The sequence below is a fragment of the Phodopus roborovskii genome, unplaced genomic scaffold (assembly GCF_943737965.1).
Source record: "Phodopus roborovskii unplaced genomic scaffold, PHOROB, whole genome shotgun sequence".
Lineage (NCBI taxonomy): Eukaryota > Metazoa > Chordata > Mammalia > Rodentia > Cricetidae > Phodopus > Phodopus roborovskii.
Window position 1 is genome coordinate 31,737,920 of NW_026126447.1, and position 16,402 is coordinate 31,754,321.

Sequence of the window (16,402 nt, forward strand, 5' to 3'; positions counted from 1 at the left end):
CAGAGTGGGCACAACCTGGCTACACAAAATGCTCTGTCTGTTCTACTGAAGCTTTGGCAGCTGGGGCAGGGGCTCACTATCTTAGCAGTTCCATCTCAGCGGAAGGCAAGCTATTGCAAGTTAAACTTTCTTTTCCTTCTGACATTACCATTCTTCAGTTCTGATACTTTAAAACTAATGTGTTAGGTTTCAGCTACTACCATAAGAACTTCTTAAATTACTGTATATAATCACTGCACTGATTTTCTATTGGATCTTCATGTAGATAACTCTTTGTTTAAAGCTAGTGGTCTTCTCATAGATCTATTATTGTGTAGATTAAATATGAAGCAGAAACTTAATTATATCTTGGGTATAAACCAGGAAAATAGAGCTGCATTTCTGATTTTGGCCACTAGGGGGATGAGTGCATATTAGAGAAGGCGGGGAGAGTTTTCAGCACTGTTCAGCTCTTTTCTGACTAACAAGGCTGCTTTGGTGAACTCAGTTGAATTTTAAGGCCATCTGCATACCCATACACATTTCTCAATGGAAAATGTGTAAAAATCGTTTCTGCTTTATAAAATGGAAAAACCAAGTCTTCTCTTCTTAAAAAGTACTGGCTTGCTGTTCTTTATGACTGTAATTATTAGGGTGTGTGCATTTGGCACTGCTAGCTTCATTTAGTGTAAAATTTCTATCACTGCTATCAAGCCTGCCTAATTCCTAAGGGAAAGAAGGAACTACATCATGACTTGAGGAAAATAAAGTAAAGGATGGGATTCATTTAAAGGAAGTAAGTAAGATTCATGTGGAGAGGGAATGTCAGGACCAGGAAGTAGCAATAGTTGTTGAGTGTAATGGTGCAAGCTTTGGCCTGCCTTGACACATCTGTCTTTGCTGACTGCAGCTATCCCATCTATAGACATCAAGAACGGTAGTGTTAATTCTTACAAGCTGCTTTGTTTGTAATCAAAGTCACGGTGTACTTTAAAAATAGGTACTCCAGGACGGCCTGCAGCTTGGACAATGCTGGCTCAGTGTGGAAGGACCTGACTCTGATCTTCAGAACCAGGAAAAAACAGGGAAGGGAGGATTGTTTTCTTTACACAGTTCTCACGATAACAATAGATCACTGTTCCATTCTTCAAATGTAAGCAATATTTCCCATTTCTTTTAGCTATAATTCACAGATGTCTAATATTTTGTCTACCCTTATGTTCCTTTATAATCAAGTACAGAATCCACTAAATTAAACTTAAGGTCAGGTGAAGTGTAATCTTCTAATTGAGACATAATAAGGTAATTTCAATAGTGTTCCACTCACCTCCCTGTTCTCCATTGTGTTTTTATACAAATGTTATCATTCTAAGTTAGCCCTTCTCAACTGTTCTTCCAGACAGTGACCATGATTCTAAAGACCCTTAGTGGGTGTCAAAAATGGTGAGTTGGCTTCAGGATGAATGGTGCAAATAGACATAAACAATGAACCTTTTATTGCTACATCATGAAAATGTACTGAATTCTACATTTCTGCCCCAACCCACGAGGCAGTCAACAAAGAACCGGGGAACACCTAGAAGAAAATGGGGGACAAGGGATACAAAGAATGGACAGCAAGACAGTATTCTGATCAAGCGGACAAATTTTATTTTCTTCAGGGGAGGCTTATATAGGACCATAGGCAGGATGTGAGCAAGGGTTTGTACATAACCAGGGCTTGAGCACTGGCACGTAGGCAGAATGAGAAGGTCAGTAGAAGGAATACCCTAAGTTGTTTAGCTAACCTGTAATTGGCTGTAAATTGCAGCAGGAGAGATAGCCCTGAGCTATTCTTTAGCTGGCTGTGAAATCGCAAGCCTGTACCTTGAATGTTCTGTTGAACATCCTGTTTATTTCTTAGGAGGCAGTAATTTTCTATCTCAGAAACCTGAGGTTGGAGGATGGTGATGGTCCCCGACACATTTCCATCTCATATACAGGAAAATGACATAGGTTTCATTCTTTATTTTTTCATTTTTGGCTACAAATTGATGTTTTATTTATTTTTTAGTGTGCAATGTTTTTCTATTTTTTATTAATTTTTTGTATTTTACAAAGGTTTCTAAAAGATAAATATAGGAGGATTTCTTAACTAAATTTAAAATTTTAAACTTTTGCCCCCATACCCGGGCCTCTGTTGGAGGCCCCTGCCAGAGGAGAGACCTCCTAGAGAGCTTGGACCACCCAGAGCTACAGACATCCAACTCCTGACCCACCTATGCCCACCGGGAGAGCAGTGGAGAGAGAGAGAGAGAGAGAGAGAGAGAGAGAGAGAGAGAGAGAGAGAGACTCTCAACCTGCACCAACTGGAAGAAGCAATGGGAAGACAGCAATACAAGAAAACACCTAACAATAAAAAGACAAGCATTACTTCAGGGTAAAGAGTTGAGAAAAGATCTTCCAATCCAATGGCCCCAAGAAGCAAGCAGGTGTAGCTATCCTAATATCTAACAAGTTAGACTTTAAACCAAAATCTTTCAAAAGAGATGAAGACGGTCATTTTGTATTCATCACAGGAGAAATCCATCAGCACAAAGTCTCAATTCTGAACATCTATGCCCCAAATTCAAAGGAACCCACATTTGTAAAAGAAACGCTACTAAAACTCAAAACTCACATAAGTTCTCACATACTCATGGTGGGAGACTTCAACACCCCACTCTCACCACTAGACAGGACCACCAGAAAGAAATTTAACAAAGAAACAAAAGAACTACCGGAAGGTATGTCTCAATTGGGTTTAACAGACATCTATAGAACACTCCATCCAAACAAAAGAATATACCCTCTTCTCTGCTCCACATGGAACCTTCTCTAAAATCGACCACATACTAGGCAACATAACAAATCTTAACAGATACAAAAAATATTGGAATACTCCCCTGTATCTTATCAGACCACCATGCTTTAAAGTTGGAATTTAACAACACAAATTGCAAAAACCCTACAAACTCATGGAAACTGAACAATGCGCAATTGTACCATACCTGGGTCAAAGAAGAAACAAGAAAGAAAAACTTCCTAGACTTCAACGAGAATGAAGCCACAACATACCTGAACTTATGGGACACCTTGAAAGCAGTGCTATGAGGGAAGTTCATTGCATAAGTGCCCATATAAAGAAAATGGAGGATAATCACATTAGAGAATTAACAGTACAACTGAAAGCCTTAGAACATAAAAACAAACTCACCCTAGAGAAGTAGACACCAGGAAATAATCAATTTGAGGGCTGAAATCAATAAAGTAGAAACCAGGAAATCAATGCTTGTTAGAGTTGGTTTTTCTAGAAAATCAACAAGATAGACAAACCTTTATCCAAATTAACAAAAAGCAGAGAAAGAACAGGCAAATTAACAAAATTAGAAATGAAAAGGGGAACATAACAACAGACATTGAGGAAATCTAGACAATTTTCAAGTCATACTTTGAAAACCTGTACTCCACAAAATTTAAAAATTCAAAGGAAATGAACAAATTTCTGGATAACTATCACTTACTAAAATTAAATGAAAAATAGATAAGCAACTAAAATAGACCTATAACCCCTAATGAAATAGAAGCAGTCATTAAAATCCTTGCAACCAAAAAAAGCCCAGGGCCAGATGGCTTCAGTGAAGAATTCTACCAGATATTCAAAGAAGAACTAATACCAATACTCCTCAAATTGTTCTACACAATAGAAGCAGAAGGTTCATTACCAAATTCTTTTTACAAGGCCACAATGACCTTGGTACCCAAACCACACAAACACATAACTAAGAAAGAAAACTACACACCAATATCCCTCAAGAACATTTATGCAAAAATACACAATAAAATACAGGCAAATCGAATCCAAGTACACATCAGAGAAATCATCCACCATGACCAAGTAGGCTTCATCCCTGGTTTGCAGATATGGTTCATCATATAAAATCTATCAATGTAACCCACCATATACACAAACTGAAAAAGAAAAACCACATGATCATCTCACCAGATGCTGAAAAAACCTTTGACAAAATGCAACACCCTTTCGTGATAAAGGTCTTAGAGACACCAGGGATAACCAGAACACACCTAAACATAATAAAAGCAATATGCAGTAAACCAACAGCCAAAATCAAACTGAATGGAGAGAAGCTTAAGGTTATTCCTCTAAAATCAGGAACAAGGCTACACTCTCTCTCTGTATCTCTTCAATATTGTACTTGAAGTTCTAGCTAAAGCAATAAGACAACAAAAGGAGATCAAGGGGATACAAATTGGAAAGAAAGAAGTCAAACGGTCACTATTTGCAGATGATATGTTAGTTTACATAAGCAACCCAAAAAACTCTACCAGGGAACTCCTACAGCTGATAAACACCTTCAGCAGAGTGGCAGGATACAAGATAAACTCAAAATAATCAGTAGCCTTACTATATACAAATGACAAAGAGGCTGAGAAAGAAATCAGAGAAACATCACCCTTTATAATGGGCACAGACAACATAAAGTATCTTGGGGTAATGCTTACCAAACAAGAGAAAGACCTATATAGCAAGAACTTTGTGTCTTTAAAGAAAGAAATTAAAGAAGATACCATAAAATGGAAAGATCTCCCATGCTCTTGGATAGGTAGGATAAACATAGTAAAAGTGGCAATCTTGCCAAAAGCAATCTACAGATTCAATGCAATCCCCATCAAAATCCCAGCACAATTCTTCACTGACCTTAAAAGGATAATAATCAACTTTATATGGAAACACAAAAGACCAAGGATAGCTAAAACAACCCTGTACGATAAAGGAACTTCAGGAGGCATCACCATCCCTGACTTCAAGCTATACTATAGAGCAATAGTCCTGAAAACAGCTTGTTATTGGCACAAAAATAGACAGGTACACCAATGGAATCCAATCAAAAATCCTGATTTTAACTCACACACCTAGGAGCACCTGATATTTGACAAAACAGCTAAAAGTATACAATGGGAGAAGGAAAGCATCTTCAACAAATGGTGCTGGCACAACTGGATGATAGTGTATAGGAGACTGCAGATAGAACCATGTCTGTCGCTATGCACAAAATTCAAGTCCAAATGGATCAAAGACCTCAACATAAATCTAGCCACACTGAACCTCTTAGAAGAGAAAGTGGGAGGTACTCTTGAACAAATTGGCACAGGAGACTACTTCTTGAACATAACTCCAGACACTGAGATCAACAATTAATAAATGGGACCTCCTCAAACTGAGAAGCTTCTATAAGGCAAAGGACACAGTGGACAAGACCAAACAGCAGCCCATAAACTGGGACAAGATCTTCACCAACCCTACATCTGACAGAAGGCTGATCTCCAAAATATGCAAAGAACTCAAGAAACTAGTCACCAAAACACCAAATAATCCTATTAAAAATGGGGTATAGAACTGAAGAGAAAATTCTCAATAAAAAAGGCTGAAAGACACTTAAGAAAGTACTCAACATCTTAGAAATCAAAAAGGCTGAAAGACACTTCAGTGCTCAACATCCTTAGCTATCAGGGAAATGCAAATCAAAACAACTTTGAGATACCATCTTACTCCTGCCAGAATGGCTAAAATTAGAAACACCAATGACAACTTATGCTGGAGAGGATGTGGAGAAAGGGGAACACTCCTTCACTGCTGGTGAGAGTGCAAACTTGTACACCCATTTTGGAGATCAGTATGGCAGTTCCTCAGGAAAATGGGAATTAGTTTACCACAGGACCCGGCAATCCCCCTCTTAGGCATATACCCAAATGATCCACATCCATGCAACAAAGACATGTGTTCAACTCTGTTTGTAGCAGCATTATTTGTAATAGCAAGAACCTGGAAGCAACCTAGATGCCCCTCAACTGAAGAATGGATAAAGATGATGTGGCACATTTACACAATAGAATGCTATTCTGCAGGGGGAGGGGGGAATCTTGAAATTTGCAGGCAAATAGATGGAACTTGAAGAAACCATCCTGAATGAGGTAAACCAGTCACAAAAAGAGGAACATGGTATGTATTCATTCATGTATGGATTTTAGACATAGCAAAGTATCACCAGCCTATAATTCACACTGCCAGAGAAACTAGAATACAAGGAGGAATCTAAGAGTTTCATACAAGGTCCCTCATGGAAGGTGAAAGGAACAAGATGATCTGAGCATATTGGGAGTGGGGGAGCAGCGAGTGGAGAGGGAGCTAGGAGAAAGAGAAGGGGAGGAGAAGAAAGCACGTGGGACTAGGAAGATTGAGTCAGGAAAGGCATACACAAGAGAAAAAAAAGAGAAGAGAGAGATATATACCATAAAAGAGGGAGCCACTATAGGTTTGAAGAGCAAACTGACTCTAGAGAACTGTCCAGAGACCTACAAGACTGGCCCCATCTAACAATTTGAGCAACAGTGCAAAGGCCACCATAAATGCCCTTCCCTGATAGTGAGATTGATGACCAACTTATATCTACCATCATAGAGCCCTCATCTAGTAGCTGGTGGAAGCAGAGGCAGACACCCACAGCTAAACACTGACCTGAACTGGAATCCAGATGCAGAGAGGGAGGAGTGATAAAATGGGGACAAGACCAGGCTACAGAAACCCACAGAGACAGCTGACCTGAACAAGGAGGAGCTAAGGGGCCCCCAGACTGATAGCTGGGAAACCAGCATTGAACCAAATCAGACCCCCTGAATGTGGGTCTCAGTTTGAAGGCCTGGGCAGTCTAAGGGACCTCTGACAGTGGAACCAGGATGTATCTCTGGTGCACAAAAGGACTTTGGGAGCAGGTTCCCCATGGAGGGATACTCCTTTAACCTAGAGGCAGGAGGGAGGGCCTAGACCCTACTCCAAATGACTTGACAGATTTTGTTGACCCCCCCTCCTGGAGAGCATCACCCTACCTGTGGAGTGGGAGGAGGATGGGATGGGAGGGTGGTCAGAGGGCATGGGACAGTGGGAGAGAGGGAGGAAGGGAGGGAGGGAGAAGAAACTGTGATCGATATGTAAAATAAAAAAATTTAAACTTTCAGGTTTTTTTCATTTAGGTTAAATGGTTGGGATGCATGCAAGTCTGTAGGGCTTTTTCTTGATTAATGACTGATGTGAGAGTCCAGAACACTTGAGAGTGATGGTCCTAGGTGGTATAAGAAATCAGGCTGAGCAAGAAAGCCAATAAGCAGCACTCTTCCATTCTCCCTGTTCTAGTTCCTCCCTTGAGTTCTTTCCTTTACTTGCTCTCAGTGATGGACAGTTTCCTGGAAATGTAAGATGAAATAAACCCTTTCTCACTGAAAGTGCTTTTGGTCACGGTGTTTGTCACAGTAATAGAAGCCCTAACTAGGACAGGATCTTGATATTCCCTCCTGCACCCGATAAAATAGAGAAAGAGGGTGAAAAGGTAATTAAGCAGAGTACTCCGTCTAGGTAGCTATGGTGAAGTTATCATTCATGTTGGAATGAGACTTTTCGGTAGTGAGGCTGTTTGAAGGGGTAAAGCTCCAGAACTCACTGGGATTTCTTTGTGTTGGTCTGTTATCGGTGCTCTAGCTGGGGTAAGTAGGGTCATGTTTATGTCTCCCCAAGAAAAGTTGATGCAACACACATAAAACATCAGCAGGACAAGCTTTGACTTTGACTGACCTTGAAGGGATAGGGAAGCTTCATAAAGAGCAGCTAATAGAAGTCTAAGTTTCTTTTTTCTCAGTTTTCATTTTCCCTAGAGTTCTGTTATTGTATCTCTGACTACTGATATAATATGCAATAGGTCAATTAATCTTGTACTTATTGGGCATCTAATATGTTCAGAGCACTGCTTTAGATACTGCTCATGCAGAGGTGAGCAAGTCAGACATTATTTCTGCCCTCCTCTCACATAGCCTATCAGAGAAGATAGATCGAGAACAAGTATTACAGGCAGTACCTCTAACATACATTTTTAAATACTTCATTTCTCATCCTAGGAGAATGTGTTCCCTTTCTATTTTAATATCTTTCTTTTCCTGTAGGGTTTTTATTTCAGATTTTTAAATATTATATTTTATTTAGTTCAGAGAGAAAGAGCCCATATGTTGAGATCATGGGACTACTTTTGGGAATCATTTCTGTCCTATCATGTGGGCCTTCATAGCTGAACTTAGGTCATCTGGCTTGGCAGCATGTACCTTTATATCTTGTTGGCTCTAGTTCAGATTTTTAAAAATTGGTTATACCATAACTTCCATTCTTCTAAGTTGAATGAAGGACTAAAATTTCATGAAAATGAAGTAGATATTGATTGTTTAATGATATTTTGTGGTGATATATTGTTTCATGATCTAATAAAGCCACTGAAGATCAGAAAAGCAAAGCAGTCAAGCCACCAGAGAGCTCTTATCTCTACCAAGGCTGGAAGGGGGATCCTGTCCTCAATGTGACTGAATCCGAGACCCTGCTCCTATCTTACATACCTCTCTGGGATTAGAGGTTTGAGTTCTGTTTCTCTTTTAGACTGATTCACTCTCATGTATCCCTGGGTAGCCCTGAACTCACAGAGATCAATCTGCCTCTGTCTTCTGAGTTCTGAGATTAAAGGTGTGTGCCATCACTGCCCAGCTTCTATGGCTAACTAGTGTGGATGGCTTTGCATTCTGATTTTTGGTGGCTTTATTATATCACAAACAATATCTTATCACAAAAAACAATCATTAATAGATGTGTTGTAAGAATGCCTGTGGTTCATATACCCAAATGACCCACATCCATGCAACAAAGACATCTGTTCAACTATGTTCATAGCAGCACTATTAGTAATAGCAAGAACCTGGAAGCAACCTAGATGCCCCTCAATTGAAGAATGGATAATGAAGATGTGGCAAATCTACACAATGGAATACTACTCTGCAGAAAAAAATAATGGTATCTTGAAATTCACAGGCAAGTGGATGGCACTTGAAGAAATCATCCTGAATGAGGTAACCCAGTCACAAAAAGAGGAACATAGTACGTACTCACTCATATATGGATTTTAGACATAGAGCAAAGGATCACCAGCCTATAATTCACACCACCAGAGGAACTAGGATACAAGGTGTATTCTAAGAGATTCATATAAAGTCCCTCACAGAACCGGGAAGGGACAAGTCCCCCAGAGCACAGGGGAAGTGGGGGGGCAGCGAATGGAGAGAGAAGTAGGAGAAAATGAGGGGGAGGAAAGGAAAACATGTGCGACTAGGAAGATTGAGCCCAGTTAGGAATAGAAGACAAGAGAGAGAGAGAGAGAGAGAGAGAGAGAGAGAGAGAGAGAGAGAGAGAGAGAGAACATAAAAGAGGGAGCCAATATTGGTTTGAAGATAAAATTGAACACAAAGAAAGGTCTAGAGAACTACAAGACTGCTGCCAACTAAATATTTGAACATCCGTGGAAAGGCTACCATAAATGCCCTTCCCGGATAGTGAGATCAACAACTAACTTATCCATGGAGCCCTCATCTAATACGTGTTGGAAACAGGAGCAAACACCCATACATAAACGCTGAGTTGAACTAGAACCCAGATGCAGATGGAGAGGACAAGACCAGGCTGCAGAAACACATAGAGACAGCTGACCTGAACAAGGAGGAGCTAACGGGCCCCCAGACTGATAGCTGGGAAGTCAGCATGGGACTGACTCAGGCCCCCCCCCCCCGAATATGGGTCTCAGCCAGAAGGACTGAGCAGTCTAAGGGACCTCAGACAGTGGAGCCAGGATGTATCCCTGGTGCACAAAAGGACCTTGCTAACACATCCCCCATGGAGGGATAACTGCCTTAACATAGAGACAGGAGAGAAGCCCTAGTCCCTACTTCACATGACCTGTCAGATCTACATGACCCCAACTGGATGGCATTCCCCTACATATGGAATTGGGGTGGGGGGATGGGAGGGGAGGGTGGTTAGGGTGCATGTGAGAGGGCAGAGAGGGTAAAAGGGAGGGAGGGAGAGGGAACTGGGATCGATATTTAAAATAATAAACAAAAAAAAATGCCTGTGGCTTTTATGTAAACACAGGTTTTCATTTCTCTCCTAGATACCTAGAGATAAAATTGTTAGGTCACAAGGTAAATGTACTCCTTCTATATACTTTAGTTTTGTTGCTATAGCTATTATTTCAAGCACTATATTGAACAGATATAGAGAGAGTGACTATTTTCCCCTTGTTTAGTGGAAATGCTGAGTTTTTCCTCTGTTGAGCATGATGCTGGCTTGTGGCCTTGTTGTATTACTGTCTTTGTTATAGTGAGGCATATTCCCTGCATCTCTAGTCTTCAAGAGTATATTATGAAGGGTTAGATTTTTTTTCAAAGGTCTTTTCTACATCTAGAGAGATTACTATGTCATGTGAATTAAGAAACTCATCCTGGTCTCATCAGTTAAGATGGTTCATCAGTTAAGAGTACTTGTTGCTGGCTTCGGGTGCCGCTGGATACCGTTCAGACATGGCCAAGTCCAAGAACCACACCACACACAACCAGTCCCGGAAATGGCACAGAAATGGCATCAAGAAACCCCGATCGCAAAGATACGAATCTCTTAAGGGGGTTGACCCCAAGTTCCTGAGGAACATGCGCTTTGCCAAGAAACACAACAAGAAAGGCCTGAAGAAGATGCAGGCAAACAACGCCAAGGCAGTGAGTGCACGCGCAGAGGCCATCAAGGCTCTTGTGAAGCCCAAGGTGGTAAAACCCAAGATGCCAAAGGGTCCTGGCTGCAAACTCAGCCATCTGGCTTTCATCGCTCACCCCAAGCTTGGGAAGAAGATTAGAAAGTACATGGCCAAGGATCATAGGCTCTGCCAACCAAAGCCCAAGGTTCAAACCAAGGCAGAGGCCTCGGCTCCATCAAAGGCCCAGGCTGCAGCTCCAGCTCAGGCTCCCAAAGGCGCCAAGGCCCCGTAGAAATGGTTTCTGCCACTGTGAAGACAGATGGACTGGTGTGACACATCTACACACTATCTGCAGATGACCTGTGCCCTATGCTGTTTTTACAAATAAACTTGAGGCAAGATCTGTTAAAAAAAAAAAAAAAAAAAAAAAAAAAAAAGAGTACTTGTTGCTTTTGCAGAAGACCTAGGTTGAATTCCCAGCCCCCACATGACAACTGAAAACCATCTGTAACTTCAGATTGAGAGGATCCAACACCCTCTCCTGGTCTCCTCAGGCACTAGTACACACGATACTCATATATATATATGAAGGCAAACACTCATACACATACAATAAAAAATACTTTCTAAAAAATGAAATGCATCCATTTTTTAAAGTTTTCTAATTTGTTAGAATATAGACTGACTTTTGAAGTATTTTCCTACAGTCCTCTTGATTTCACTGGTATCTGTTGTAATGACTCTTTTATCTCTAATTTTATACATTTTCATTTTCTCTTTCTTTGGGTTAATCTGGTAAAAGTTTGTCAGCCATATTAATCTCTTCAAAGACTTAACTCCATTTTCTTGACTCTTCTCTTTTTAACTTCTATGTCATAAATGTCTGGACAGATCTTGATGAATGGTCTCTGTCTACTTTTGAGTATTCTTTGAAAGTTCTTGTTTTTCCAAAGTTGTAAGACATTTGGGTTCTCTCTGATGTTCTGATGTAGGCACTAAGAGCTATTATCTTTCCTCTTAGGACTGCCTTCATTGTATCCCATAGAGTTTTACATGTTTGTACTTTAATTCTCTTTCATTTCTAGACATTTCTAAGTTTTCTTCTTTTTCACTCCTTTGGTGATTCACTCATCTTTCAATACTGTACTATTCAATCTCCATAAGCAGTGCCATGTGTATTTTCTGTATTTTTTATTGCTGTTGATAACCTAACTTTATTCTATTGTGACCAAATAAAATACAAGGAGTTATTTTAATTTTCCTGTATTTATTGAGACATGGTTTGTGTTGCAATATGTGATCTATTTTAGTGAAAGGTGTATGGGCTTCTGAGGAGAATATGTACTCTCCAGTGTTGAAGCATAATTTTCTGTTCACAGGTTCATTGATATAGGATGTCATCTAGATTTATTATTTCTCCGTATTTTTCATCTGTACAATACGTCCATTGGTGAAAGTGGGATGTTGAATTCACCTACTGTTGTATTGGTGTTGATCTGTTGCTTTGTGTCTAGTAGCATTTACTTTGTAAATTTGGGTGTACATAAGTTTGGCACATTCGTGTTTAAGATTGTAATGTCCACTTGGTGGATTGTTCTCTTGACCAATATGATTGACTTTTATCTCTTCTGATTAATTTTGATTTGAAGTCTATTTGGTTGGATATTAAAATAGTCATTTCAAGCCTGGTGTTGGTGGCACATGGCTTTAATCCCAACACTCAGGAGGCAGAGGCAGGTGGATCTCTGTGAGTTTGGGGCCAGCCTGGTCTACAGAGCTAGTTCCAGAACAGGTTTCCAAAGCAATACAGAGAAACCCTGTCTTGAAAAACCAATAATAATAATTATGATGATGATAATTATTATTATAAATAAAATATCCATTCCTGTTTGTTTCTTGTTTCCATTCAGTCAGAATACCTTTTCCCATCTTTCATAATATGTTAGTTTCTCTTGGGTGGTGGTTTCATAGAAGCAGCAAAATGATAGATCATGGTTTTTAAATTCAGTCTGCTAATCTTTGTCCTTTGTTGGGCAGAGAAGGTCATTGATGTTCAAAGTTAATGTTGAAGAGGTGCATTGATTCCTGTCATTTTGTTGATTTCATGTTGCTTATTTTCTTAGTCCTTTTTGTTTAATTGCTGACTCAACATTGTTCCTTTGTTCTTTTACTGTCTTTTGGGTATGTTTGTCCTTTTCTTCAAGTCTGAAGTGTTCCTCCTCTGTAGGGCTGACTTGATGATCATAAATTCCAGCAGCTTTTATTGTAGAAACCTTTTCTTTTTCCTTGGATTATTACAGATCATTTTCTAGGTGTAGTAGTCTAGGCTAGCTCTACAGGCTTTAAGAACATATAGTATATCGGTTCAAGCCTTTTTGGTTTTAAACAAATGAACTGTTATTCTAATAGTTCTGCCTTTTTCTTCTGTGATTGTGTTGCAAACATTTTCTGTATCTTTATGTGGGTTTCTTCTAGTTTTTACTGGCTTGTGATTCTTGGCTTTGGTCCTTTTATAGTGTCCCAAAATTCCGTTCATTTTGTAAAGTTATCATTTTTTTGATTGAGTGGTCCAGTTTATCTTTTCTATGTATGTTAATATTCCTCTTTCTATGTGGTCTGGTCTATTGAAAATCCTTTTCAACATGCTTTTTACTTGACTTCCTAAACCTTTAAAGTTTTATGTTTGTTTGAATCTTCTTCAAAATTTTTCTTTATGCAAGTCTGTTCTCATATTCTGAATTGTTTATTTTTTATTCAACTATTTGCTTGTGTTTGGGGCATCGTTCTGGTATTTATTCATATTGTTTTAATTCCTTGAACATATTTATTATTTCTATTTCGAGTCTATTGTCTCATGTGTCATTTAACTTGCTTTCCCCAGGGAAAATTACTATGGAATCCTGAATCTTGGAGGAGGTATTGTCTTGGTTATTCATGTTGTTTTTATTTTTGTTGTGGGATCTGGGTATCTAGATGCAGGCCATTGCTGTTCAGAATCTCATAGTAGTATACAGAACACTTCCAATACACAGTTGCCAATTCTTCCTAGTGAATAAATAGCTACTTTGGCCAGGAAGTTGTGTCGCACACCTTTAATCCCAGCATTTGGGAAGCAGAGACAGAGAACAGGCCAGCCTGTTCTACAGAAAGAGTACCAGCCAGTGTTCCTCACCATGATGAGCTCTGCCATGCCTTCCTCCCCACTCTGAGCTCAGCTGTACCTTCCTCACCGTAATGGTCATAGGAAATAAGATTCACTGGGACACAGTATAGGTTGAATGACGTTTAATACCAGGAGAAATCCGCTGCCTCCCAGATGCTCTCCACAACCCGACCAGAAAGTAAGAGAGAGAGCTGGGGTCTGGACCACAGATCTAGCCTCCCCACTGTCCTCCCCCCTTCAAGTCCGCACCTGTGCCCACGCCCCAGTGAGCGTGGTCAGTGCAACAGGTGCAGACTGGGTGGATATCTCACTACAAATGGGCTCAGCTGTGGCTTCTTCACAACAAAACTAAAGCTTCTGAAACCATGAACGAAAATCATTTTCCTCCCTAAACTTGTTTTGTCAGCCATGTGGTCACAGCAAGGCTACCAATATGGTAGCCAAATTACCACTTGGGCTTCTGTCTTCAAAGAACACTTGTGATCAAGTCTGCCAGGGTCATCCAGGATAGTCTCCCCATCTCTAAAACCCTAATCTAATTCTGCCTGTGGTCATTTAGTCATATAAGGCAATATTCATTGGTCCTGGGGATTAGGACTTGACTGGCTCTGGGAGAAGAGTATTATTAACCTACCTCATGATCTAACAAGGGTTTGAGAACCCTGATGAGATGGGATGCCAAACATATTCATTACAGCTTGAAAAATGTCCTTTATAATCTGTATTTTTAAAAATCTTATCTTTTGCCATTTAAAATATTAATATTGGTACATCAAATATTTATATAAATTAATTCAGAAGGTTCCAAAAATGAATTCAAAGGAACAAATCCAATTTATCATCTATCAGTTCTTTTCACACACAGCCTTATGAATAATCACTTGATTTTGAAACATGAGTTTAAAAATTTAACTGTTTTGGCACAGGACAAAGCTTTAATTTAGAGTCATGGCCTCTAACTATCACTAACCTTACTGAAATAAAAATTTCAAATACCTTAATAACTTACAGATACAATTTGTAACTTATATACAGAATATACATAAACTTCTGCATTGACTGTCTGAATTTCCATATGAAGTTGTCATTTTAGAAAAATTTAATAGATTAGACAGGAATAAATTTAAGCCTGAATTCAGAAACAAGGAATGAATTAACTAAGCCTGAATTGAGGAACAGCCAATGTCAGGCTTAATAGATGGAGTAAACTGACTGACATTTGCAACAATTCAGCATTAACTTGGATTTATATAAAATCATTAATTGGATATCTGCCATAAATTCTTGAAAATTCTTATAGGCAATGATAACTGGCTCTGTTGCTATTTTTTGCTGTGTTGTTTTGTTTCTTTGTTTTTGAGAGAATGCCTTGCCAATCTAGTAGAACCATTGAGTAGGAAAAGGATTGAGGGATCATCATTCTTGTCTTCAGTGTGGGTTATCATGCTTTCACTTGGTGTTATCAGATAACAAGTATGTTATGTTTTACTTTTGACAATAATGTGTAGCTTTTCTTCATAGAAGTGTCTTTTATGGCTTGACCTGTTAATGAATTACTTTTTCAGTATTTATCTTAATAATTAGTTTCAGTATATGAACTATGTATTAAATAAATGTTGAAGGACTAAACCTAATCTCATTGTAATTATATAAATATCTTTTGTTATAAATTTCTTTTTTTTCTTTCTTTTTTTTATTTATTTTTTTAATTTAATTTTATATAACAAAGTCCAATTAAATGAAAACAAACATTTATACACAGTATTTGGGAATTTGGGCGTCATTCTTTCCAAACTACTTCCTGCTGGTAAGGGGCGCTGTCTTGGGGGATTCGAAGAAGATTCAGATATCCTAGCTGTAGTCTGTAGGGCTGTTTTGTCCAGCTGTTTGGAATGTAGGATCAGCTTGTACTCTGTTTCAGGCGGTCTGGTGTGATCAAACCACATTAGTCTGGAAGGAATCCACATCTTTTCATTTTCTGTGGAAACAAAAATAGAAATACTTTTCCCCAGTTTGTTATAAATTTCTTATACATACTAGTTACTACTTGTTTCAGTTCCAAAGGTTGATAATTATAGCAAATAATTTGTTGTTTCTTGAGATAAGGTTTCTCTGTGGAGCCATCCTGGCTGTCCTGGAACTAACTCTGTAGACCAAATTGGCCTCGAACTCACAGATATCTTTCTGCCTCTGCTTCCCGAGTGCTGGGATTAAAGGTGAGTGCCACCACATCTGACTGCAAATTTCTTTAAATCACAAACGAAGGAATGCAAATTATTTGTGAAGAATTAAAAACTAATGATACTGTATAAGGAAATGAGTTTAGACCAAGCATCATATTTTTATCTACCCAACATTTAGCCTGCTTTCCATGTGTCTACATGTATACATGTAGGCAGAGAAATTCAGATTGCTTATGTCTTCACTGACTGAACCTAACTAAATCTAGTAACTCAGCTATATGCATGCTTCTAAATGATACATTAGTGGTTTCCTCAAGAAATAGACCTCAGAATTGAAGAGGTGGTTCAGCAGCTAAAAGCACACGCTTCTCTTGCAGAGGACTCAGCTTCTGTTCCCAGCACTCATATCAACTGTAACTATACTTCTAGGAGAT

At 39.1% G+C, this 16,402-nt stretch overlaps 1 protein-coding gene across 1 annotated transcript; it reads left to right on the forward strand.

Moving 5' to 3' along the window:
• The first annotated feature begins 10,429 nt into the window (after window positions 1–10,429).
• LOC127224863 (60S ribosomal protein L29-like) lies at window positions 10,430–11,037 on the forward strand. Its single transcript, XM_051188009.1, has one exon. It carries the CDS (start codon window positions 10,456–10,458, stop codon window positions 10,912–10,914), a length of 459 nt encoding a protein of 152 aa, XP_051043966.1. The 5' UTR covers window positions 10,430–10,455; the 3' UTR covers window positions 10,915–11,037.
• The last annotated feature ends 5,365 nt before the right edge of the window (window positions 11,038–16,402 follow it).